The 24,671-nt window shown below is 39.6% G+C and overlaps 1 protein-coding gene across 3 annotated transcripts in view; it reads right to left on the bottom strand.

Moving 5' to 3' along the window:
* GCH1 (GTP cyclohydrolase 1) overlaps positions 1-24,671 on the bottom strand; it is a 38,800-nt gene that overhangs the window by 10,394 nt on the left and 3,735 nt on the right. For all 3 annotated transcript variants that reach the window (XM_081933912.1, XM_081933913.1, XM_081933914.1), the window contains 2 exons: positions 11,165-11,274; positions 3,271-3,326 (listed from right to left, as the gene is read on the bottom strand). In XM_081933912.1, coding sequence (XP_081790038.1) covers positions 3,271-3,326; positions 11,165-11,274 — 166 coding nt within the window. The remainder of the gene's footprint in view (positions 1-3,270; positions 3,327-11,164; positions 11,275-24,671) is intronic.

Raw genomic sequence — 24,671 nt, forward strand, 5'->3', positions numbered from 1 at the left:
ATTCACAACCAGCAAAAAGGAACTGCAAAATCCCTTGCCAAGTTTCTTACAATTGTATGGTAGCAAATGGGTGGATCATCCCTTGATAACCCACCTAGGTATACAAACTGCTCACTCCACAGTGGTGGATCTGCAACTTGTCTCTAAGACACGCACCAGTGTGGAGTTGTGATTAAGATGTTGGACTAGGAGCAAAGAGACCAAATTGTAGTTTACTTTCAGCCACAAAACCTCACTGTGTGACCTTGGAACTTCATCTCAACCCAATTATCGTAGTTATGGGAAGAAAATAGGTCTTGTAGTTAAGTACATTAGGGAACTTAATTTTCCAATAAAATGGCCCTTACAATACAATAGCAGAGTTGGAAGGGACCTTGGAGGTCTTCTAGTCCAACCCCCTGCCTAGGCAGAAAACCCTATACTGTTTCAGACAAATGGCTATCCAACATCTTCTTAAAGACTTCCGGCATTGGGGCATTCATAACTTCTGGAGGCAAGCTGTTCTAAAAACTATATTTTAATTATTACGATTAAAATGTAGTTTTTGCCTCCAAGCTACCGTGTATGTGATATTTATGAGACAGATAAATACTTCCAAAAAACTGAATCATAACTGCTTACGCTTGTCTAGTTCTTGATCCCTGCAGGATACCATGAAGCACATATGGTCAAATTTAACTGAGACGATTAAAACAGAAGGTCATTGTAGAGAGGAAACAAATTTTGTCAGACTAAACTGTGAATGGAAGATTTAGTATTTAAAAAATGACTTCCCCACTTATCATCTGGATGCTAAGAAACATGATTTTATATTCTTCTGTAAGAATTATCTTATTTTTACTCCCATGTTAAACCTGACCACCTAGCTTTATAAACAGAGAAGCTAAAATCATCTCTGAAATGCCCAAGAATTTCTGTAATTCAGTGTTATCAACATTGGACTAGGTAGTATGAATTGTAATAAGGAAGTTTCTTATTTTTATAAACTGATAAACAACCACGGAGAATGTTTTTAATTAGAACTTTTCCTGCTTGAGCAGGAACTGGGTATGTCTAGTTTAATAGAAAGAAGGACTAGGGGAGACATGATAGCAGTGTTCCAATATCTCAGGGGTTGCCATAAAGAAGAGGGAGTCAAACTATTTTTCAAGGCACCTGAGGGTAGGACAAGAAGCAATGGGTGGAAACTAATCAAGGAGAGAAGCAACTTAGAACTGAGGAGAAATTTCCTGACAGATAGAACAATTAATCAGTGGAACAGCTTGCCTCCAGAAGTTGTGAATGCCCCAACACTGGAAGTCTTTAAGAAGATGTTGGATAGCCATTTGTCTGAAATGGTATAGGATTTCCTGCCTAGGCAGGGGGTTGGACTAGAAGACCTCCAAGGTCCCTTCCAACTCTGCTATTGTATTGTATTGTATTGTATTGTATTGTATTGTATAATCATGGCATATTTAGCAAGGAGGTGAAGAAGTGATGGTTAGTTTAGCTCCATTTTAGATATCTGGACCAATTTAGCTGGGCTGTGGGGTCCTTAGTGCTCTCTGAGCTTGGTGGCTTCCTTGCAGCTGTTTCATTACCAAACTAACCAAAGCTAGAGCTGATTTACCCCAGACAAAGTTAAACATCAGATCTTGGATTGACAGGTTAAGGCTCTATTTCTTCCATTTCCAAGGCTTTAAGCAAATCACTGTCCCAAGGATTTTCATAAAGACTAGCAAAGCTCTGCTACCTCAAATGCGAACCCCCTCTGATATGAAGTCATTGTAATTGGCCCAAAATCACTCAGTTGATTTGTATGTGTAAGGCAGAAGTAGAACTCACAGCCTACACTTTCTAGCTTGCGTCCTTCAACCACTGCATCAAACTGACTCTTTAATGGTTATTACTTAGATCATTTCTATTTACTGGTATGGGCTGTCTAGACCAGGGGTGTCAAACTCAAGGCCCAGGGGCCAGATCTGGCCCACGGGGTGTTTAGATCTGGCCCGTGGAGCTGCCCTGGAAACAGTAAAGGACCAGCCTGTGGTGCCTCTGCCAGTGAAAATGTAGCTCAGGAGGATTGCGGGTGGCCTTCTCTAGCTCCGTTTTTGCTGGCAGAGGTTTGCAGGAGGCCGTTGCATCCAAAAATGGAACTCGGGAGCCTGTTTTCGCTGGCAGAGCGCTTGGGCCATCATAGGCACCCCTGACACAAGTGAAGGTGGGGCCACACCCACCTTCCCCCCCCCCCAAGCACCCCCCCCCCAGGTCAAACACAACCCTGATCCGGCCCTCAATGAAATCAGGTTTGACACCCCTGATCTAGACACATATTGTATATAGATAGATTACCATTGGCCCGAAGACACATCAGTATCACGTAGCATATTGGAGGCATTTTGTAAAATTAAATGGAACCAAGGCCCATTTTGGCAAGGAGTTTAAGAATGAAATTCTTCTTATTTACCTCTCTTCCCCTCCCCCCTCCCCCAGGCTTCTTCCTCAACTAGGTGCTAATCAAGGATTTTCTGCCTCTCCTCCTAAAGCTTCTATCTGTGGTGAGGAGATTCCTCCTCTCCAGGGTAAAACAGCAGTGGATCCACCTGCAGTTTATTACCAATCTTGGGAATCAAACATGAGGTTTGGGTTTTCTCATGTGAGGCCCTTAAAAGGTACTGGCCCTCAATTCACAATTCTAATAGAGCTGAAATCTAAAATCCCCACAATTACAGCTCTTTACCCAAAACCCAATTTGATTTGGTTTTTTTTAACATCTGTGTCAATCATCTTCAGCCATTGATGGTCCAAAACCCCAACCCCCCTCACTCTCTTTTAGATTATAACCCTTCCCCCTCACTTCTGGTGAGACTACCTTACTAGAACCTAAAGAACAACTGAATTAAATTGCTCAACATTTTGCATATAGTTGAATCTGGGAATCATTCCCCTTTTCTCTACCCTTTATCTCTACCTCTGTCTCTATATCTTTATCTCCTTCAAGTCAGTTTAGATTCCTGGTGACTATATGAGCAAAATCATGCCCTTTTCTTGGCAACACCATTGGAAGTGAATTGCTGTGGTCATTACCTAATTAATAATAGGGTTAAAAAATGACTCTCCCAAAATCACACAGCTGGCTTTGTGCCTAAAGCAAGATTAGAACTCACCACCTCCTGCTCTCTAGCCTAATGCTTTTAACCAGGCCAACCATGCCCTCTGCTTTTAACCATGCCATACTAGTTTTACTTTGGTTACCTGCAGTTAAATTTTTTAAGCATTTGTTTTTCTTACCTTGCAAGCTTGCTGAGCCCAAGGACTTGTTTGTTGGGAAGGTAACCTATATGCACCTAGACAGAAGGAGAACAAGTCATTAAACAAGGCTCAGGACTTACTGACCTGGGAGATTCATGCATGTGCACCCATGCCATGTCACGCATGACCCAGAAAGTGACTTTTTAAAAATTGGTGAGTAAGTGGAGCAAACATGCATGCAGTTGCATAAGTTTTAAAAGGTCAAGGATAAAAGAGAAATCCAACATGCTTGTGAACTCACTTCCCACTTTTTTCCTTTCTTTCCTGTAAAGAATAGAAGATGAAATCAGAAATCTTTTACAGTTTAGTATCTATTAAACTTATTGAAAAAAAACCAAGAATGGACTACGTAAGTCTGTGAAAGTATGGAAAGATTTCCTGACTTGATATCTATTTGTTGAAAATCTGCTAAATCAGAAATAAGTGGGATACATTACTATTCACTTCCTATCAAACGAGGCACGTCTGAGCTTGTAGCCCAGGAAAAGATGTTTTCTTTAGTAGTTCAGTACATTTATGGACATGTTAGCAAATCTGATAAAGGCAGGATGCAGAGATGGGCAATGCAGAAGGCAAACAAGCTCAGAAACAACAAATGAAGCAAAGAGATGGCTAAAGGCAGAATTGGGTAGCTTCTGACCTTAGAGCTACCTGCAACCTTTGGACTCTGTTTAGACTTCTAACAAGAACAATCTGTTCCACTGTTCAGCAACCAAGGGGAAAAAAAGATGACTTAAATAAGAGAGAAAGAAGAGTACGCCAAAAAGAGGAAAATGGGTGGCCTTATCCATTTTTGGTTGTGGCCCTAATATTTGTTCTGACTTAGGCTTCCCCAAAAAGCACAAGGCAGAGTCTTGACAAAACCCCTTTTATTAAATGAATGTGAATTCCTCTCATTCACATTCAGCAAGGCCTGACAAACAGTCGTTCAAAGAAATATTTATGACTACAGACCTTATCTATCTTGGAAAGCTGCCATGAAAATATTTTCCGAATGAGGGGCTGTGCAAGGAAAGACTAGGGACAGAGTCTCTGAGATTCACGGACAGATCTTCACACTCCTGAAATGAATCTAACAACCAAATGAATGAATTATTCCTGCAAAAGCCAATTCACCTTTCGCTCCTCTTTTATTTCCTGGGGGGGGGGGCAATCACCTTCCACCTGCGACTTTATTCCCAAGTCTACCCTAATTTCTGAGTTGTTCTTTTCTTCTGGGAACTCTGCACACGCACCCACTGGGGAACAGGCTCTAGCTGTTCCTCTGCCTCACTGCTGTCTAGTTCCGTAGGCACCTGATCGCTGCCAGACAGCCTTGGCCCCATCTCTGCATCTGGCGCAGAGCTCTTGTCCGAGCTTTCTCCAGCCTCCAGGACTGGCCCATACTCTTCCCCAACCTCCTCACTGTCCTGACTCTGCTGCCAACAATGGGGGGGGGCACAACAATACTATTGCTTTTGCCCTATCTGCTATATGATGTGGCCCTTTAATTCTGTAGCCCTGGATAACAAATGATGCTCACCAATAGCTTAGGGGCAAGGCTGATGATTCTCTCCATCTGGCTACAAAGGATTTCAGTTTGCTCAAAACACTGGTCATATATAAGAATAAAGATTCATGGATATCTGCAGCTACAATTAACCCTCCAGGAATTAGGGAGCAACAGAGCAATTTTGGCTGGTTTTAAGTCAGGGGCAAAAGGTCATATTTCTCCAATTTTCCCATATCTAATACCCTGAAACTTTGAGAGATTAACTTCCATTTTCTATGCTTCTCATGGCTAATAGGAAATCTTAGGGCTAAAAAACTGAAGACATTTGGACTTGGTATATGTTTTCCATTCTACCCAGTAAAGAGTATAACAACTTTGATCTATTTAACACAAGAATAAAACTAGAATCCTGTTTATACTTATTGAATTTCTATAGCTTCTTTGCAGGCTGGATCTGGGGAAAATGATGTTGAAAGGGTTAATCTCAGACCATGGTACACTTCTCTAATCCATGGCTGTTCATGTCTAGGGTCCGGACTCCCCAAATTACTAAGGAATTTGGGAATTGAAGCCCCAATTAAAGAGCACCAGTATAAAATCACTACTGTAGACTCCATAGAAATTACTAGTTGGTTTAGCAAAAAACAAGGACAAAGTCAGGTCCAGAAATATTGGGACATCGACACAATTCTAATATCTTTGGCTCTATACACCACCACAATGGAGTTGGAATGAAACAAACACAATGTGCTTTAACTGCAGACTGTCAGCTTTAATTTGAGGGTATGTACATCCAACTCAGGTGAACGGTGTAGGTCTTACAGCAGTTTGCATATGTGCCTCCCACTTGTTAAGGGACCAAACGAAATGGGACAATTGGCTTCTCAGCTGTTCCATGGCCAGGTGTGTGATATTCCCTCATTACCCCAATTACAATGTGCAAATAAAAGGCCCAGAGTTCATTTCAAGTGTGCTATTTGCATTTGGAATCTGTTGCTGTTAACTCTCAAGATGAGATCCAAAGAACTGTCACTATCAGTGAAGCAAGCCATCATTAGGCTGAAGAAACAAAACAAACCCATCAGAGAGATAGCAAGAACATTAGGCGTGGCCAAAACAACTGTTTGGAACAGTCTCAAAAAGAAGGAATGCACCGGTGAGCTCAGCAACACCAAAAGACCCGGGAGACCACGGAAAACAACTGTGGTGGATGACCGAAGAATTCTTTCCCTGGTGAAGAAAACACCCTTCACAACAGTTGGCCAGATCAAGAACACTCTCCAGGAGGTAGGTGTATGTGTGTCAAAGTCAACAATCAAGAGAAGACTTCACCAGAGTGAATACAGAGGGTTCACCACAAGATGTAAACCATTGGTGAATCTCAAAAACAGGAAGGCCAGATTAGAGTTTGCCAAACAACATCTAACAAAGCCTTCACAGTTCTGGAACAAGATCCTATGGACAGATGAGACCAAGATCAACTTGTACCAGAGTGATGGGAAGAGAAGAGTATGGAGAGGAACTGCTCATGATCCTAAGCATACCACCTCATCAGTGAAGCATGGTGGTGGTAGTGTCATGGCGTGGGCATGTATGGCTGCCAATGGAACTGGCTCTCTTGTATTTATTGATGATGTGGCTGCTGACAAAAGCAGCAGGATGAATTCTGAAGTGTTTCAGGCAATATTATCTGCTCACATTCAGCCAAATGCTGCAGAACTCATTGGACGGTGCTTTACAGTGCAGATGGACAATGACCCAAAGCATACTGCAAAAGCAACCAAAGAGTTTTTGAAGGGACAGAAGTGGAATGTTATGCAATGGCCAAGTCAATCACCTGACCTGAATCCCATTGAGCATGCATTTCACTTGCTGAAGACAAAACTGAAGGGAAAATGCCCCAAGGACAAGCAGGAACTGAAGACAGTTGCAGTAGAGGCCTGGCAGAGCATCTCCAGGGATGAAACCCAGCGTCTGGTGATGTCTATGCATTCCAGACTTCAGGTTGTGATTGACTGCAAAGGATTTGCAACCATGTATTAAGAAGGGAAAGTTTGATTTATGATTATTATTCTGTCCCATTACCTTTGGCTCCTTAACAAGTGGGAGGCACATATGCAAACTGCTGTAAGTCCTACACCGTTCACCTGAGTTGGATGTACATACCCTCAAATTAAAGCTGACAGTCTGCAGTTAAAGCACATTGTGTTTGTTTCATTCCAACTCCATTGTGGTGGTGAATAGAGCCAAAGATGTTAGAATTGTGTCGATGTCCCAATATTTCTGGACCCGACTGTATATAGAAGAGCCATATCATGTATTTAGAATGTAGAAAAGTAGATATTGTTAAATTTCATCTAATGAGGGAGGGAAAGTGAAGAGAAAGTGTTTCAGAGTTCGGTTTTGTGACCATTCAATTTAAAGAATGTAAGAAACACAGCCAAGTTTTTTTTTCATAGATTCTAGAATTTTCCCACATGATAACCAACGTGCAACCCAAGGCCACCATGAATCATTTTTCTAAGCAACTTTGAGGAACTCAAATTCAAAATTCCTCTAAATTTTTGGAACATCACAAAGAATTTTGGGAAAGGGTCTTTAGACTAGGAAAGAATTTTCTTCCCAGACCTCAAAATCTACTGGCTGATTTAGCAGATCACAGGAAGCAGCTGTTTAATGAGTATAGTTAAGAATGGATCCTAAGGAGGAGAAAAGCATGAAAGCAAGTTCCAGCACAAACACTGAGAATGACCTTCTCAACCCAAATATGCCAGAAGATACAATGTTGAGCCATTGTGCCAAGTCACACTAGCCCAAGGAAAACCACTGATTAGAAATCTGGCCTATAAATCATGTGTATTTCTTTTAAGTTGACTACCAGTGAGACTGCCTTTGTGATCCTAAAAAAGAGAAATAAGATGCCAAGAAATCAGTTACTTGAGGAGTTGGCATAGAAGGTTGGCATTGTCTGTCTCATAAGAATTCTTTGGAACAATACCAGGAACATCTGGTTTTCTGGAAAGAACAGACTATGTGAAAATAATATGTGAACAATAAATTCTAACACTGTAGGACTAGGATTTTAAGACCAATATCTCACTCAGCAGAATAACAGTAACATAGCAGAACTTATTCCATTTGAAAGAAAAGGAAACAAATCATCACACAATAAGATAATTAAGAAGTAATAATATATATACAGTAGGAGCATGATGGTTCAACAGTTAAGAAGCTGGCGTTGTCGGCTGGAAAGCTGACAGCTCAGATTCAAGACATGAGTGTTGCGTAACAAGGTGAGCTCCCATTACTTGCCCAAGCTCCTGCCAACCTAACAGTTCGAAAGCATGCAAATGCAAGTAGATAAATAGGTACCACTTCGGTGGGAAGATAACAGTGTTCCATGACCATGGAAGCGTCTTCGAACAACATTGGCTGCCTTGGATAAGAAATGAAGATGAGCACCACTCCTTAGAATCAGACATGACTGGACAGAAGAAACCTTTACCTTAATATACTGGTACATTAGTATGCACAGATACTAGTGGCTTTGAAGATCTTTAAATTCAGAATCTGAATTTAAGTGTATTGGCACTTTTTCTCTCTCAGGGCAAGCCACGCCTATGGAATATCTGCCTGTTAATGGCACAATATACAATGACTCGTCTGCACTTTCTATATTATATGCTTCATTTAATGTGTTCACAAATATTTCTCATTGTTTTTATTTAAGAAGGGGAAAAAGCCATTCACAGAATTTAATTTTCTCTACAGAGGAAAACTGGGAGAGAGCAGTATACACTAAAGATCTTATGAAATACAATGCAACAGAGAAAGGGAAACATCAGTTCAAGTCAGTGATGAATGTCTTGAGGTCTTGGACTATGTGGCCTTCAAAAGTCCCTTTGCAACTAGCCTTCAAAGTTTTCTAACTCTTAACTTTTCAGCTTGACTCCTGATACCTAAATGGACACTTGGAATTCCCCAGTAATCTCCCTTCCAAATATCAATCAGTCCCAACCCTGTTTAGCGTCTAAACTAAATTTTGCTGGAGCAAAGTCAGTACAGGAAATTGTTGAAATCCTTTCTGATTATAATTATAAAGAAATGGAACATGGTTTCCTGGCATTTATAAGGTTGGAAATCTATTAAAACTCTAGAGGAAGCTGTAAGATAAGCCAAGCATAATTTTTAAAATCAAAGATGATCTCCAACATCCTCTTCCAAAAAAGCCTGACCCATCCAAGGTGGCCTTTGCCCATTTAACAACTAGCTTCTCCTGGCTTAAAGCATACATACATATTTTTAAACAGTATTTTTAGTAATAAGTGGGGAAGGGACTCCGAGTCAATTCGATCAGACAGTATCAGCATTCAGAATTCTGCATAGCTAGGCTAGGTGGATATGAAAAGGTTCCCCTTTGAAAGGAATGGAGAGGAGAAATAGGGAAAGTAAAGGTAAGTAGTAAAATTGTTCTTACTGTGCTACGATTAAGCCAAGGGCATTTTCAAATGGGTCTCTTGTGACCCAGAAGAAGTCAAAGCTTATGTCTGTGATGATCAAATTTAATGCACGGATCTCTGCCCACAAGGCGTGCCGCCAGGGGTATTACACGAAGGGCTTTGAAATGAAATGTCAGAAACTATTAGGAGGGAAATCCTGGCGGGTGCCGGGTGATCGAAGCAAGAAGAAAACTGACAGGGCTCTTGCTAAAGAAAGGTGAACATTGCGCTTGGAAGGATTGCTGCGGAGGTTAGATAGCCTTGACCCCAGAGCACTCATTCACTAAAAGCCTATAGAGTCCAACAAGCAAGTTGGAGTCTGACTTCAATCCATCCTTGTTTCTCTTTTGTCAACTTCCTGAAAATCGTCCTGGCTCAGTTTCAAAATACTTCTTTTAACATTTCCCATGTCACTAACTGGGAGATCTCCTCATCCACTAAGGGTGAGCTGGAATCATCTAACACCAAGACCTGAGTTGTACCAGATCCAATGCCCAATGAATTCTCGCCCCGTTCTTTAGTCTTTCATAATCTCTGATGTCTGTGAAATACAACATAAAAACTCACTTTCATAAGCTGGTATTTACTTGCTTAAGCACACATTACATCATGTACTAAAAGCTGCTTTAATATCATGATGTAAAGTTTTATTGTAACATTTATTTTGCTACATGATTCATGTGTTTGCTTATTTTAACTAGAAGTATTATAGGCAAATTGAAATTGTAAATGATTATGGGCTCGTTTTGCTAGGAACATGCAAGCCAAAATTTGAAAAAATAAAAAATCCATTCATCCATTTTAAGTGATTCCTGCCATATGCAGCCCCCATTCCCATTTCAATCAGCTCAATAAAAGTAACGTTCTATCAGTTTGGAATTATGTTTTTATGGCCAACGTACTTTTCTTTATTAAGAAAATAAATATGATTGGAATTGGCACTATTTTAGTGCCACAACACAATGTAATTCTTCCAATTCAATTCTACTTTATTTTATTTTTACTTGTTGAAAGAACACAAGAAACCCAGCTTTGCTAAATCTTCCCACTTCCACTGAATAGACAGGCAGACAGTTAAATGAGAAGTTGAATGAGAAGAGCAGATATTGAGATAAAGCGAAGATGAGTGTAGCTATTAGCACTGAGTAATGATCTATAAAATGACTGTTCTAGAGGAGCAAACAAAGTGACATCAATTTTTTAACTAATTCATTCAGCCTTTGTTCCCAACAGCTGTGCTTCCCCCTTCTTTGAGTCACAGGATACAATCAAAATGACCAAAACACTCAATCTGCATTTATGACACAAAAACCCAGACACAATTAATTGACATATCTATTACATATCCATTCGTGGCTGTAAGCGGACTCTCTATTTATTAAACTGGGTAGCATATATGCTTAAAACATTTTGCTGCCTGAATGCAGTAGTAAATAATCCTTTGACGTCACCTCGGTCAAGGTACAGAGCTTTAATAACTGATTAGGGTATTTGGAGAGATGATGCACTAAATGCCAAGAACACCTGCTCCTTTATGAAATAAGGTTATTTATTTCATATAAGTATAAATGAAACATATTTAAAAATTAAATAGCAACAAATAAATTATGGACTGGGTTGCCTATTCACAACTCCCCAAAAGCTGCATTTTGAAACACTATCTTGTGATGTTAACAATTGGGCTTCTTTTGCCCACATACATTTTATACCTTGTTTAATGGCCCTAATATCTGATTTGCTTGCTCTGTATACAACATGTATTTCCTTTAAACATATTTTTGATGATTTTCAAAAGTTTGTCCCACATAGTTTTGCAAATCAAGCATTTAACAATGATTGGCCTATTGATTCTACTGCGGAGAAAAGGAAATTAAAAGTTTACCTTTCCGATAAATGGAACCAGGTGATGTTCACACATTGAAAACATATCAATATCCTTCACAATCACCATCTCATCATGGTCTTCATCAAATATGGCATCATTGAGTACATCTGAAATCAAGACAGGCATATACAATGCAACTATTACTTGTCGTTTTCCTTCTACATTGTTTTATTTGAATGTGTAGGCTATACCATTATCCAAACATGGATTTCAAAGAGGTGTACATTAAACATGGGAAATGAACAAAATTAAAAACATAAAGTGCAAATTCATCATCCAAATTACAATGTTACATTACTGAGAACCAACATTCTCAGGGCAGTTTTGAAGTGTTACTTAAACATTCTTACCCCCAACAACAATTTAAAGCTGTTTTGAAGCTCCTTCCTTCACAGTGACACTTGTGCAACAGGGACACAATATCTTGCACCATTTAATTGTTCTTCCATTGTTTTCTTTTTTGTTATTAAAAAACCTAATACCAGTGTTACAAGATGCTTTGTTGTTTTACACATAGAACATCTAGACATTGTCTTAACTGTAAATTTAACTATGTTTCATTCATTTCCACTTCCTTGGACCATTCTTTAAAATTCTACCACCTCCAAATTGTGGTGGAACATACACAAATATACACAGTTTTACAGTCTTGCTTAAATTTGTAAACCTTTTTGAATATTCAACATTTCTGCATCAATATGACCACAAATATGTAGCTTTGGATCTTTTTCCTTAATAAATAAATGAACAAATGTTATATTTAATGATTCATTGGCTTACATGGTTCTTTTTATCCAGTTTCAAGACTTTTGTGGAGAACAGGTCATAGGTATAAAGAAACACTGAAAATTGAAAAGGCACGAATGTTTAAGAAACACCATATGTATCCAATAGAATAAATTTCCCATTTTATATTTACATTCGTTTTTAAGGGCAAAACATATCCTATGAATCAGTAATTCTGTACAAGAAATATTTTTCAAACTGGCACAGGATTTACTCTTTGAAATTGCAGCTTTTGTTCCCAAATTCTAAAATATCTAGACTTAATTTATAGTAGCCAAACTGGCCCTGGAGTTAGTCAAACCATGTGCAAAGAAAACCAATTAACCACAATTTAAGGTTAAATTATAACGAAGGAGTTCATATGAAATTCATTTGGTCCAAACCAGAGGTGGGTTCCGGCAGGCACTTCTGCCGATTCACTCGTGGGTGCATTGCATGCACATGCGCAGTGCAATAAAAATTGTTCTGCGCATGCACAGAAGCGAAAAGTAAGATGGTGGCACCTATGGTGCTGCCCAGAGGACCGGTTCGGAGGCATGGCAGACCTGGGGCGCTGCCGGTTCCAGCGGCCCAGGCCACCAAACCACTACCAGTTCAGCCGAACTGGTCCGAACCGGTAGGAACCCACCACTGGTCCAAATTAATAACTTCATGGCTTAGTATGTGAACCCAGACTTAAGACATGGATCGTCAAATTTGGAACTCAACTTTGCAAGGATCTTGTTGACTATAATGTAAAGATATCTCTGTATCCATTCTCCTCTATTAAAAATTTGAACAATCATAGCCTATCTCACAAGTACCTTATGGAAACTGACACAACAGCAAGCTGGAAACCTAGTTAATATGGTAGTCATAACATAAAATGCTTCCTATAATTTGTTATATTACCAGTTTATTCATCCATAGCAGTTGGAATAAAAAAGAAAAGGGAATAGAAAGGAAGGCTATAAATAAAAGTGTAACTTGATCTCATGTTACCTTTTTTTTTTCAAACTTCTCAATATTTTAAAGAATTGATCTGAATAAAGGACAAGGGATTTGATGCCATGAAAAGTTTCCTTCTCATCTTCAGGTGACCAAAAAGCTAATATATAAACAAAATCAACATCCATGCCAGCCACTTTTCCTTTTCTGGCTTCTGCTGAGATATATCCCTTCCAGTTATGAACACAAAGACATATATACCAATGAACTGCCCTTTAGGCCAGGCGAGATATGCTATCAGGGGTGGTTTTAATTTCCTGTGTGCTGCCAGACAGACGCAGGTATCCCTGACAACCAGAGTTTAGAGGCACACAACTGTTTTGTTACGTACTGTCCATCATTGGCAAAGGTCTTAAGGAAGCCAGGCATGTAAACAGGGGATGAGGGCAGGGGGGAGAGGAAAGATAAAATATTGTTCCAACAAAGAGGCTCAAAAGAGCAACTGTGACTCAGTTGGCTTTTCAGCACTTCCCTTCCCATAAGTCATTTGCCTCCAGCAAAACCTCTGTGTATTAACAAGTTCTCCTCCAAAGTTCAGCCCAGGCAACAGACTGTGAGGCAACCACTAATCTCAGGAGAGATGCCAGTCCAAGTCATGGGTTGCATGCAACCCAGCAATAATCTGGTTTTTCGGGATAAAAAATAATCTAGTTCGGGATATGCATCTATTATTCCAATAGCACGTGCATGGAGGGATTATCTGGATTAGCTCACCCAACCCACCAAGCAGCTCTACTAATGTTTAGATTTGCTTCCCAGAATAATGCAATCTGTATTGGAGTCCTAGTGGACAACCATTTAAATATGAGCCAGCAGTGTGCAGCAGCTGCCAAAAAAGCCAACGCAGTCCTAGGCTGCATCAACAGAGGGATAGAATCAAGATCACGTGAAGTGTTGATGCCGCTTTATAATGCCTTGGTGAGGCCACACTTGGAATACTGCATTCAGTTCTGGTCGCCACGATGTGGAAAAGATGTGGAGACTCTAGAAAGAGTGCAGAGAAGAGCAACAAAGATGATTAGGGGACTGGAGGCTAAAACATATGAAGAACGGTTGCAGGAACTGGGTATGTCTAGTTTAATGAAAAGAAGGACTAGGGGAGATATGATAGCAGTGTTCCAATATCTCAGGGGTTGCCACAAAGAAGAGGGAGTCAAACTATTCTCCAAGGCACCTGAGGGTAGAACAAGAAGCAATGGGTGGAAACTAATCAAGGAGAGAAGCAACTTAGAACTGAGGAGAAATTTCCTGACAGTTAGAACAATTAATCAGTGGAACAGCTTGCCTCCAGAAGTTGTGAATGCCCCAACACTGGAAGTCTTTAAGAAGATGTTGGATAGTTATTTGTCTGAAACGGTATAGGGTTTCCTGCCTAGGCAGGGGTTGGACTAGAACACCTCCAAGGTCCCTTCCAACTCTACTATTGTATTATTGTATTCACCTGTTTATTCCCATTGCAATGGCTTGTTTCTAGGTTTTTGTAAATGCCTTTTTCAACTATGAGGAAAGGACAATATTGTCAATGCAATGGACCCTTTACGCATGCCAAAGGCTTTGTTTCAAGAATGAGGCTGCTATGGAAAAGTTTCATAGGTTTTAGGTAATAAAACATTTTGCCCCTAAATATTTAGGGGCAAAATGTTTTATTAACTAACACGTATGAAACATTTCAAGTTTGACCCCTGGTTGATTACATCCAGGCAGTTGTCTTGTCTATGTTGGCTGGATGACTATGGAAACTGATGTTCACCACATATGCAGGTAGAGGGAAGGCTGATATAGAGGATCACAGATGCTACAACTATACAACACTTTCCTGAGCATTAATCCCACTGAATTCAATTAGCTTTACACTTCTGAGTAGAAGTCAACAGAACCAGTTCCACTAACCATTGCTATGAGTCTCTATACCAAATTTTAAAAGGAACTGACATTCATCTACTGTATATTGTAAAAAAAAGGCAGTTAAAATATTTCAGATCACCCAGAATATTTGATCTGTTGATTAAATGTCAGCATTTGCCACTTCAAAAAATGATATAGGATCCTGCCTGTGCGGCATAGGTAGTTATGATATTCATGATGAGCTTTTTTCTAAGGCAGGGGTGTCGAACTCGCAGTGTCACGGTGATGTCACATGACATATCATGACTTTTCTCCCTTCACTAAACCGTGCGTGGGCGTGGCCAGCAAGTGACGCATCTGGCCTGTGGGCCACGAGTTTGACAACCCTGTTTTAAGGCGATCCATATCAATTCCCTACTTACTTGCAAACTTCTCCAATTATCTTTGAGCTAGTCATTCTGTCTCCAACCTCAAAACAACATTGAATCAAAGAATTAAAACTCCAGATGAATCAGTCTTCCATGAATTTATCTACCCTCATTTCAAAGCCCTCCAAACTAGCAACCATCTCCACAGCTTTTGGTAATAAATTCCATAGTAATAAGATGAGTTAGAGAGTTAGAGAGCCTCAAAGAACCCTTGGTCCTTTGATTTAAGGGAAGAAGAAAAATCTCTCTCCATTGTCGTTTTCCAAGCTAAAGAATTACAGACATTCCACCTTTTTTTACAAGGTGTTTCAATCCTTTGAGTGCTCTTCTTTGCTTGTTCCATATTCTTTTTCAAATCTGTAAACAGAATTGTACGTGGCACTCCAAATGCACCTTCTCAAACTTATAAAAGGGCATTACAGTGTTGGCATTTTTATTTTCAATTCCTTTCCTAATCATCCTCAGCACAAAAATGCCCTTTCACAACTGTTGTAACTACATCATCACCTTCCTAGTATTATGAACAATAATTCCTAGCTTACTGCTTATCCCTAAATCAAGATCATGTACGAACAAATTAAGAAGCACTGGTCCAAGCACACAGCTTTCAGGCAATTCACTACATATTTCCCATAAAATTGCCCATTTATGCATTGCTTTCTATTTTAACTAGATTGCAATCCACAGAAAGACAAATACTCCCTCATCCCACAACTATTATATATATATTCAAGATCCTTGAGGCAGAACTTAATGAACAGAAAATCCAAGTCTATATGATCAAGGGGATCTCCTCCATCCAGATGCCAGCTGACACTCTCTCTTTCAAAAAAAAAAGGAATTTATTTCCCAGAATCAAGCTGACTTTCCTTCAGCAAGATTTGTGTCTCTATATGATTACTTAATTTTCTTTTGCCATTTCTACCAATATTATGTGAACAGATGTTGGTCTAAGAAGATGACCATTTTGTATGTTGTTGCTACTGTCATTAAAGAAATTTGGCTTCATCTTACATAAAGTTAAGATTGACCAAATTATCACAGATTCAGTCTTTTGCCTTTAATTGCTACATTTACAATTTACTTTACAATCCAAATTTATAATGTATTTCGCAGGAGATTTACTTGTGCCTATGTCTAAGTCTGATAGATAAGGAGAAGAATTTGCCTATCTGACAAAATAGGTGTCACATCTAGGCCAATGGATTCCTCCCAAACCACACAAAAAAAAAACTTTTTTGAAGAGTCGCAAGTCCTTGCTGAGTGTTTAATCCACGTTCAAATCTTTGTAGGGACACAATCTCTTTTAACCCATAACTAAAGGGATGTGGAATCTCCACACCCAGTAATCATATCAGGTGTCTGTCCTTTTGAGTTGAAAGGTTCAGAAGATGCTGGTGGTGGAACATGGTTGCTTGTAGTCAAGGGAAGTGATGCTGGATAAAAGCAAGGAGCACAGCAAGCAAGAAAGAGAGAAAAGATAAAACCTAAATGAAGGGAAACACAGACTGCGTCAGAGATAAGGGAGCCTGTTGCTATAGAAACTATTTGCATGGCTTTAATGTCACTTGGGCAACCTCTCAAAAGCACCGTCGATTTGATACTCAAAAGGCAGGTCAACAAAATACAGAAGACATATTTAATGGTCTCTGAGCAACTGAGAATTTACTTCATTCCTAAAATAAACAGAATCATGAACCTTTTAAACCACAGAGAGGCCTGCAGTATATTAAAGGCTAACAAATTTATTTCAATGCTCAGGAACTAAATTTACTAGTCTTTAAAGTGCCACAAAACTCTTGACTGTCAGAATCAGCCACACAATTAAAAGGCTAAGATGATCACTTTAGGCACCAAATGCTGGGCAGTTGATAACAGCTCAATTCTTTCTTTCTTACCATTGGATAATGCATCATCTGTATCTACCAAATGGCTTTTTTACTGGAGGAGAACAGAGGAAGGATTGCCTGATATCCTACTGTCCATCTCTTGTCTTTATTTCTCTCTGTGTTATGTACGTAGGGCCTAAGGTTAAAGCTGTAATAGCCATTCACTTGTACCTGCTTTGTTGTCATCATTAGTACACCTTTTTAAGAGGGCTGTACTGCTTAATAATGCTTTATTATTATTATTATGTGGTTAATCTTTGGTGAGATTCACAGTCTTTGGGGCTGGTTGGTAGCCTAACAGCTCGAGTCCTAACCAAGGATCTAGGAACTGTTAAAGTAACATTGGAGGATACAAGTTTTCCAAGTAGGGTTGTTTTTTGTAGAGTCAGGATGTTCAAGTCACGTAAATTTAGATTTTTCAAATAGCAAGGTAAGCCCTTTAGGTATTGCTCCAAGGGCTCCAATTACAATTGGGACAACACATGATTTCTTTTTCCACAATCGCTGAACCTCAATTTGCAAGTCCCGGTATTTTGTGATTTTTTTTTCTTGCTGTTTATCTTCAATTCGTGCATCACCAGGTATTGCAATGTCAATGAACCATACTTTTTTCTTTTCAATTATTGTTATGTCAGGTGTGTTGTAGGCCAAGTGCCTGTCAGTCTGGATTCTGAAGTCCCATAAGATCTTGCCTTTCTCATTCTCTAAAACCTTCTCAACCTGATGGTCCCAGTGGTTTTTGCTGTACTCAAATCCAAACTTTTGGCACAATTTCCAGTGAATAATCTTAGCAACGCGGTCATGGCATTGTAGGTAGTCAGTTTGTGAAATTTTGCTGTACCCGCTGATCAAGTGGTCGACTGTCTCATCTTTCTCATTACAGAGGCAACATTTGCTGTTGGTGGTAACATGTTGAATTTTTGCCTTCATGCAGTTTGTGGCTAAGGCTTGTTCTTGAGCTGCAAAAATAAAGCCTTCTGTTTCTTTTTTCAGTACTCCTGATCTTAACCAGTTCCAAGTTACTTTTGGTCAGCTTTGCCTTCAATACTTTTCAAGTATTGGCAATGCATAGCTTTGCTTTTCCAATTTTCAGCTCGCTAAATAATAATAATAATAATAATAATAATAATAATAATAATAATAATAATAATAATAATAATAATAATAATAATAATAATTTGTCTCTGCTTAAAGTGTACATGTAAGAGATGTACTTAGAATGCCAAAGAGGGCTTGCGGGACAGAGAATTCATCAAAAGAGAATCAAATTGGTTTGTTTTTCACTCAACAGGCGATTCCAAGTTAACAAAAAGCAGTTGTGTTCATATAGTTGGGCATGCCCAAAAAAACATTATGGCTTAATCTGATGATTCATATTTCACACAATATGAAAAGACAATGTTTGGGTCCCCACAACAGCCTGAGCCAAAGCTATTTAGCCCCACTTGAATCAAGTCTACTGTGTGCGAATCCAACCCAACTGAAGGAGCTTTTCCCACTCTAGAGGAACCTTCAGATTGTGAACTTCAGCACTCAAAACAAGCAAGGCCATTGTTGAAAATTTTAGGAGTCACCCCCTATTTTCCAAACTTTGGAAGATCTGGGGGTAAATGCGGCTTAAAGTAAATCTGCTTTCTGCCTTATGAAGTTGGTGTAAGGCAAGGCTGTTGAGCAAAGGTTAGGATTTACAATACAATACAATACAATAGTAGAGTTGGAAGGGACCTTGGAGGTCTTCTAGTCCAACCCCCTGCCTAGGCAGGAAACCCTATACCGTTTCAGACAAATAGCTATCCAACATCTTCTTAAAGACTTCCAGTGTTGGGGCATTCACAACTTCTGGAGGCAATTTGTTCCACTGATTAATTGTTCTAACTGTCAGGAAATTTCTTCTCAGTTCTAAGTTGCTTCTCTCCTTGATTAGTTTCCACCCATTGCTTCTTGTTCTACCCTCAGGTGTCTTGGAGAATAGTTTGACTCCCTCTTCTTTGTGGCAACCCCTGAGATATTGGAACACTGCTATCATGTCTCCCCTAGTTCTTCTTTCTCTTAAGCTAGACATACCTAGTTCCTGCAACCGTTCTTCATATATTTTAGTCTCAAGTCCCCTAATCATCTTTGTTGCTCTTCTCTGCACTCTTTCTAGAGTCTCCGCATCTTTTTTACATCGTAGCGACCAGAACTGAATGCAGTATTCCAAGTGTGGCCTTACCAAGGCATTATAAAATGGTATTAACACTTCACGTGATCTTGATTCTATCCCTCTGTTGATGCAGCCTAGAACTGTGTTGGCTTTTTTGGCAGCTGCTGCACACTGCTGGCTCATATTTAAATGGTTGTCCACTAGGACTCCAAGATCCCTTTCACAGTTACTATTACTGAGCAAGGTATCACCTATACTGTACCTGTGCATTCCATTTTTGTCGCCTAAATGTAGAACCTTACTCTTTTCACCATTGAATTTCATTTTATTAGATAGTGCCCAATGTTCAAGTTTGTCAAGATCCTTCTGTATCTTAAGCCTATCTTCTGGAGTGTTGGCTATTCCTGCCAGCTTGGTGTCATCTGCAAATTTGATGAGTTCCCCATTTATTCCCTCATCCAAATCATTGATGAAGATGTTGAAGAGTACTGGGCCTAAAACAGAGCCTTGGGGTACTCCACTGCATACTTCCCTCGATGTAGATGCAGTTCCATTGAGGACTACACGTTGAGTGCGGTTGGTCTGTGTGTTTTGCCTGTGTGTTCTCCTCACCAATTTGGTATTTCCGTCCAGTAGATAAAAATAGTTTAGCAAACAAATAAAGATGCTAAACCACGTAATCTTCTCCAAAGCAATGGTTCCTAGGTATACTGAGACCGCAAAATTCCCTACCAGCATGGTTGACAACTCTGAAAATTGCAATTCACAAGGACCAAATTGGGGAAAGCTGCAATGGAAAGAAGAGATCTCTGAACCAATTGTGGTTCAAGAACCTTAAGCCAAACTCGAGATTGCTGTAACTAAAGTCTGCACTCTCCAACTTATATTTCATATTAATGCAAGACAGGTTTTGGTGTGGATAACTACACCCTAGTTTCATGTTGTATAGTATTAACTCCACTTTAAGATGCATAAGCACAATGACTATTGTGCTATTGCAAAATACTGTACCACAGCCAATATATTTTCACATTCATCTAGTTTACAATATAGTTACAATGACAACAGAAGTTAGGGGGAAGTGAGCGAACATGTACTGTAAATAACCCTGAATCGCTAAACATGAATGAAAGATGGGATAAAGATTTATTAATATATTTCTTAATGGCAAGTTATCTTTTCATTGGCATTGCACTCAGCGACTCCCAAAGAAAAAAATGGGCATATATCAAGAAGTTGAATTAAATTGGCAATATTTCTGAGTTATCACTTGAAATAAAATACTTCTTTGCACCTTTCCTACAGTACCAGAGTCTTCACATGTCAATTTCCTGCTTGTTCATAGTGGAAGAGAACATTTACTGAGGCATTAACATCTTGCATTTTCCACAGTATTCTAACATCCAGAAGAGTGCTTACTATTTATATCAAAAAATTTAAATTCCAAATTTCAAAAATAAGGAATGCGGTTTCAAAAAGAAGCAATTTTTGGAATACAAAATTTTCAGAGATAACATAGGATCCATAAGTGACTTGGTATCAAAATTATTTCTTCATTGCAATTGAATAAACATGGAAACTAAATAAAACAAAATACTATGTGACAACAAGTCCAAGTTGCCGCATCTGTGAAAACAGTATTTCTAAGAGTGACAAATAAAGAGCAACAAAATTTGGCTCTGTAATCACAATCTCTAATTGTCAGATACATCCCTGCCATTCCTAATGATGTAGAATGGAGGAAGGATCGCCTGGTATCCTACTTTCCATCTCCATTGTGTTATTGATATGTACATAAAATGGTTATGGCTGGAAAAACTTAAAGCCACTCCCTTTGAGTTTTTTCCTGCTAATTAGTCTTACTAGAAAGTTCTGTGCATTTTAGTAGAGGTAAAAATGTACATTATTGTCCATTTTTCATGTCTGTCTGCCTTTGCCTGCTTTTCATCCCATTTTGCCAATTAACTGGGGATTTTTAAAAATATTTATTGCTGTTTAATAAATACAAACCAACCAATATATTTGCTCACTGCATGGAATGGCTCTGCTTCTTTGCTCTAATCCGGATGCATGGTATGAATGGGAATGTGCTGGGTGGAAACTAAATAGGAAATTACCCACAGTAATTTTCCAACACTAACAAGGTCTGCAAACGCGTATTGTCTCTTCTCGTCCAAGTGGAATCAATTGTTTGGAAAATATCTAGTAATTTCGTCACCAACAGCAATGAAAAAAAAGGATGATAATTTAACGCATACTATGTTACCAAGGAAAATTCAGACTGAAAGCAGGGGAGGGGTGGAACCTTAGCTTAATTTTGCCACTTTTAAAATGGATTCAGACCAAGCAGTTTTAAAACTATGCAAAACATTTAACACAAGAACAGCCATTAAACGAGAGACAATGGCAGCCTTGCAAAGTTTATAAACCAATGTACTGTACTGAAAACAGCCTGCCCCTCATACAATGACTGTAGCCCGTAGATTCTTTAGATGAGAGGTGTCAAACTCAATTTCATTAAGGGCCGCATCAGGGTTGTGTTTGACCTTGGGGGGAGGAGACAGGGTGTGTGTGGCAGGGTGGGCATGGCCAGCTCGAAGTCACTCATGTTGGGGGCGCCTGTGGTGGCCTGAGCGCTCTGCCAGCGGAACCAGACTCCCAAGTTCCGTTTTTGGTTGCAACAGCCTCCTGCAACCCTCTACTAGCAAAAACGGAGCTCGGGGGGGAGGGATGTACATGGCCCTCACGTGCTCCATTTTCACTGGTAGAGGAACCGCGGGCAGGTCCATCACTGTTTCCAGGGTGGCCCCACGGGCCAGATCTAAGTACCATGCGGGCCGGATGCGGCGCATGGGCCTTGAGTTTGACACCCCTGCTTTAGATTTAGAAAGTTCTGAAGGTAGGAGATACAGAGGGCCAAGATCAATGACATATCAAAGAATGAGTGGAAGGCCAGGCAGAGTTGCTCAGCTTAATAGGTCACTAGTAACTTTTCTGAAGAGACAACAGCTCAATGGAGGAGGTAGGCAGAGCTTTGAAAAGTCCCCATTTTAAGAGATTAGTTGGATGCTCATGGGAGAAAATTGCTGGATAAGATGCAAATTTAATATAATAAGCCAACTCTCAACATGAACTTTAAAAAAAAACTTAAAGAAAAGGTTCCTTCTAGACTAGAGCATGGTAAACTGGTAAGTCCCAGTCTCCACTTCTCTGAATTTGCAATCTGAAGATGGACAATCCTCGCAAATGCATCTCTCCTGCTCTCCTCTTGAGTTTCAAGAACAAATACGATCCCTTTACACTCTTGGACTGCTACAAGGCCCACTTTGGATTTAATAATCGTCTCTTCACAAATAGACATGGGACCCAGGGAAGAAGGTTGTTGTCACAACTGATGGAGTTAAGTGAAAGGATAACACAAAGCTTTGTACTGAGGTTGATGACATTTTATATGTTCAGAAAAGATTTGGAGTTAATAAAGCTTAACCGTTGTATAGTGCTTTTCCGCGTTCAAAGTATTTCCCTTGTTGGCCAGTTATAATATTGCAATAACACTACAAGGTAAGTTAATACAATTGAGACAGACTGAGAGGTGAAATAGCATGTCAGGAAGGAGACTTGCCTGAAGCTGTTTAGCTGCTAGATTCACACTCAGCTAATGTGAACTTATTGTTCAGTATGTTGGCGGTGCCCAATATTAACTTGTGTAGTGTGTTACGTGAACTCAGCCAGCAAGCTCTGTCCAGCTGCCTTTTCCCTAAACCTCATCTCCATCCAGGTTCATTAAATACTTTATCATCTCTACCAGAGGACATCTACTCTTTCTCCATATCCTAGGATTTTTCCTCAATGGAAAATGTGTGTGTGTGTTTAAAAAAAATGCTTGGTGTATTAATAGAGAGGAGCTGAATTACTTCTATAAATGAGATACTTTATTATACAAGTAATTATTATGAAACAATTATTATTGCATTCATTCAGTTCAAATAATTTTTGTTTCCTAGTTCTATCATTTTGGAGGGGACGAGAGAAATACATACACATAACATACATATATAAAATGCAAGTATGTCACACATTCTTCCTAAAATAACTGAATAATGTATGTATACAGTTCAAGTATATTTTGATCATATATTTTTTATGCAATGAATTAGAAGTATGCAAAGAGCTGGAACATCCTATTTTAGCAAAACAATGCAGAAAGGTTTTTAAAATGTTAGAAATGTGTCTCTGGTCTTAAAATGCATTTAACACAACAAAATATTGGGTTTTTAAAATTCTGTTGAACACCTCAAAGGATTTTTAAAGACTGGCTGACAACTTCAGTATGTTGGAAATGTAAATGGTGGAGGAGATATTGATACCTATTTTGGAAATAGTTGTCCTGTTTTGGAGTAATACATGGAAAAAGTTAATATGAAATTGGAAAAAGAAATAAGGATGAAAGATGTTAATGTCATGTTAACATATATTATCAAAAACGTGGGATTTAATGATGTATAAAGAACTCTGGATTTATCGTATATGGACTGTCACTCAAAAAATGGCTTTACCTTGAACCCAAAATCATGGAATTTAAAGATCATTCTTCATCTGGTTTCTTAAAATTTTCCTGACTTTAGCAAATCTTTCCCAAGTTGGTATCCACCAGATTGTAATTCCTATTTTCCTTATTCTGGCTGGGATGACAGTTTATTAAACACACATGAAGGTATCACATGGGAATATTGGCTCTAAGGAAGTGATACCCATAGTCCCTTCATTCTGCCTCAGGATCGCCAATTTATTTATTTATTTTATTAAATTTATGATGGTCGGCCACTCCAATAGATTCCTATATTTATCTTCATATTATTGCTATAGTGCCGGGGTGTCAAACTCGATTTCATTGAGGGCCACATCAGGGTTGACCTTGGAGAGCCAGGTGGTCATGGCCAAATTCGCATCATTCATGTTGGGGGTGCCTGCAGTGGCCCAGGCGGGGCTGGGGGGGGGATCCATTGTCTCCAGCGGAGGAAGGCGAGAGCAGGGAAAGCACCAAACTCTTGTCCTCCAGAGGAGCTTCCCCATCCCTCTCAGGCCACACGGTGATCCCTGGAAGGCAGTGCAGGCACTCCACTGCCCTAGAAAGTAGAGGGCAAGCAAGTTTGTTTTGGTAGTACTCTCCCAACGAAAATGGAGCTTGGGAGGAAATTGGAACTTGCCCCTCATGAGCTCTATTTTCGGTTTCGACGGCCTCCTGCAGCACTCTTCCAACAAAAACAGCTGCCACTTGGTTGTAACCCAAGCACCTGGTCAGCCTGGGCTGGGCTGAGACACCGCAGGCCGGTCCTTCGCTGTTTCCAGGACGGCCCTGCAGGCCAGATTTAAGCACCGGATTCGCCCGCCTTACGTTAGGTACCCCTGCTATAGTGCTTGAATAA

The sequence above is a fragment of the Natrix helvetica genome (assembly GCF_964273705.1).
Source record: "Natrix helvetica genome assembly, chromosome: 1".
NCBI classification, from domain to species: Eukaryota; Metazoa; Chordata; class Lepidosauria; order Squamata; family Natricidae; genus Natrix; species Natrix helvetica.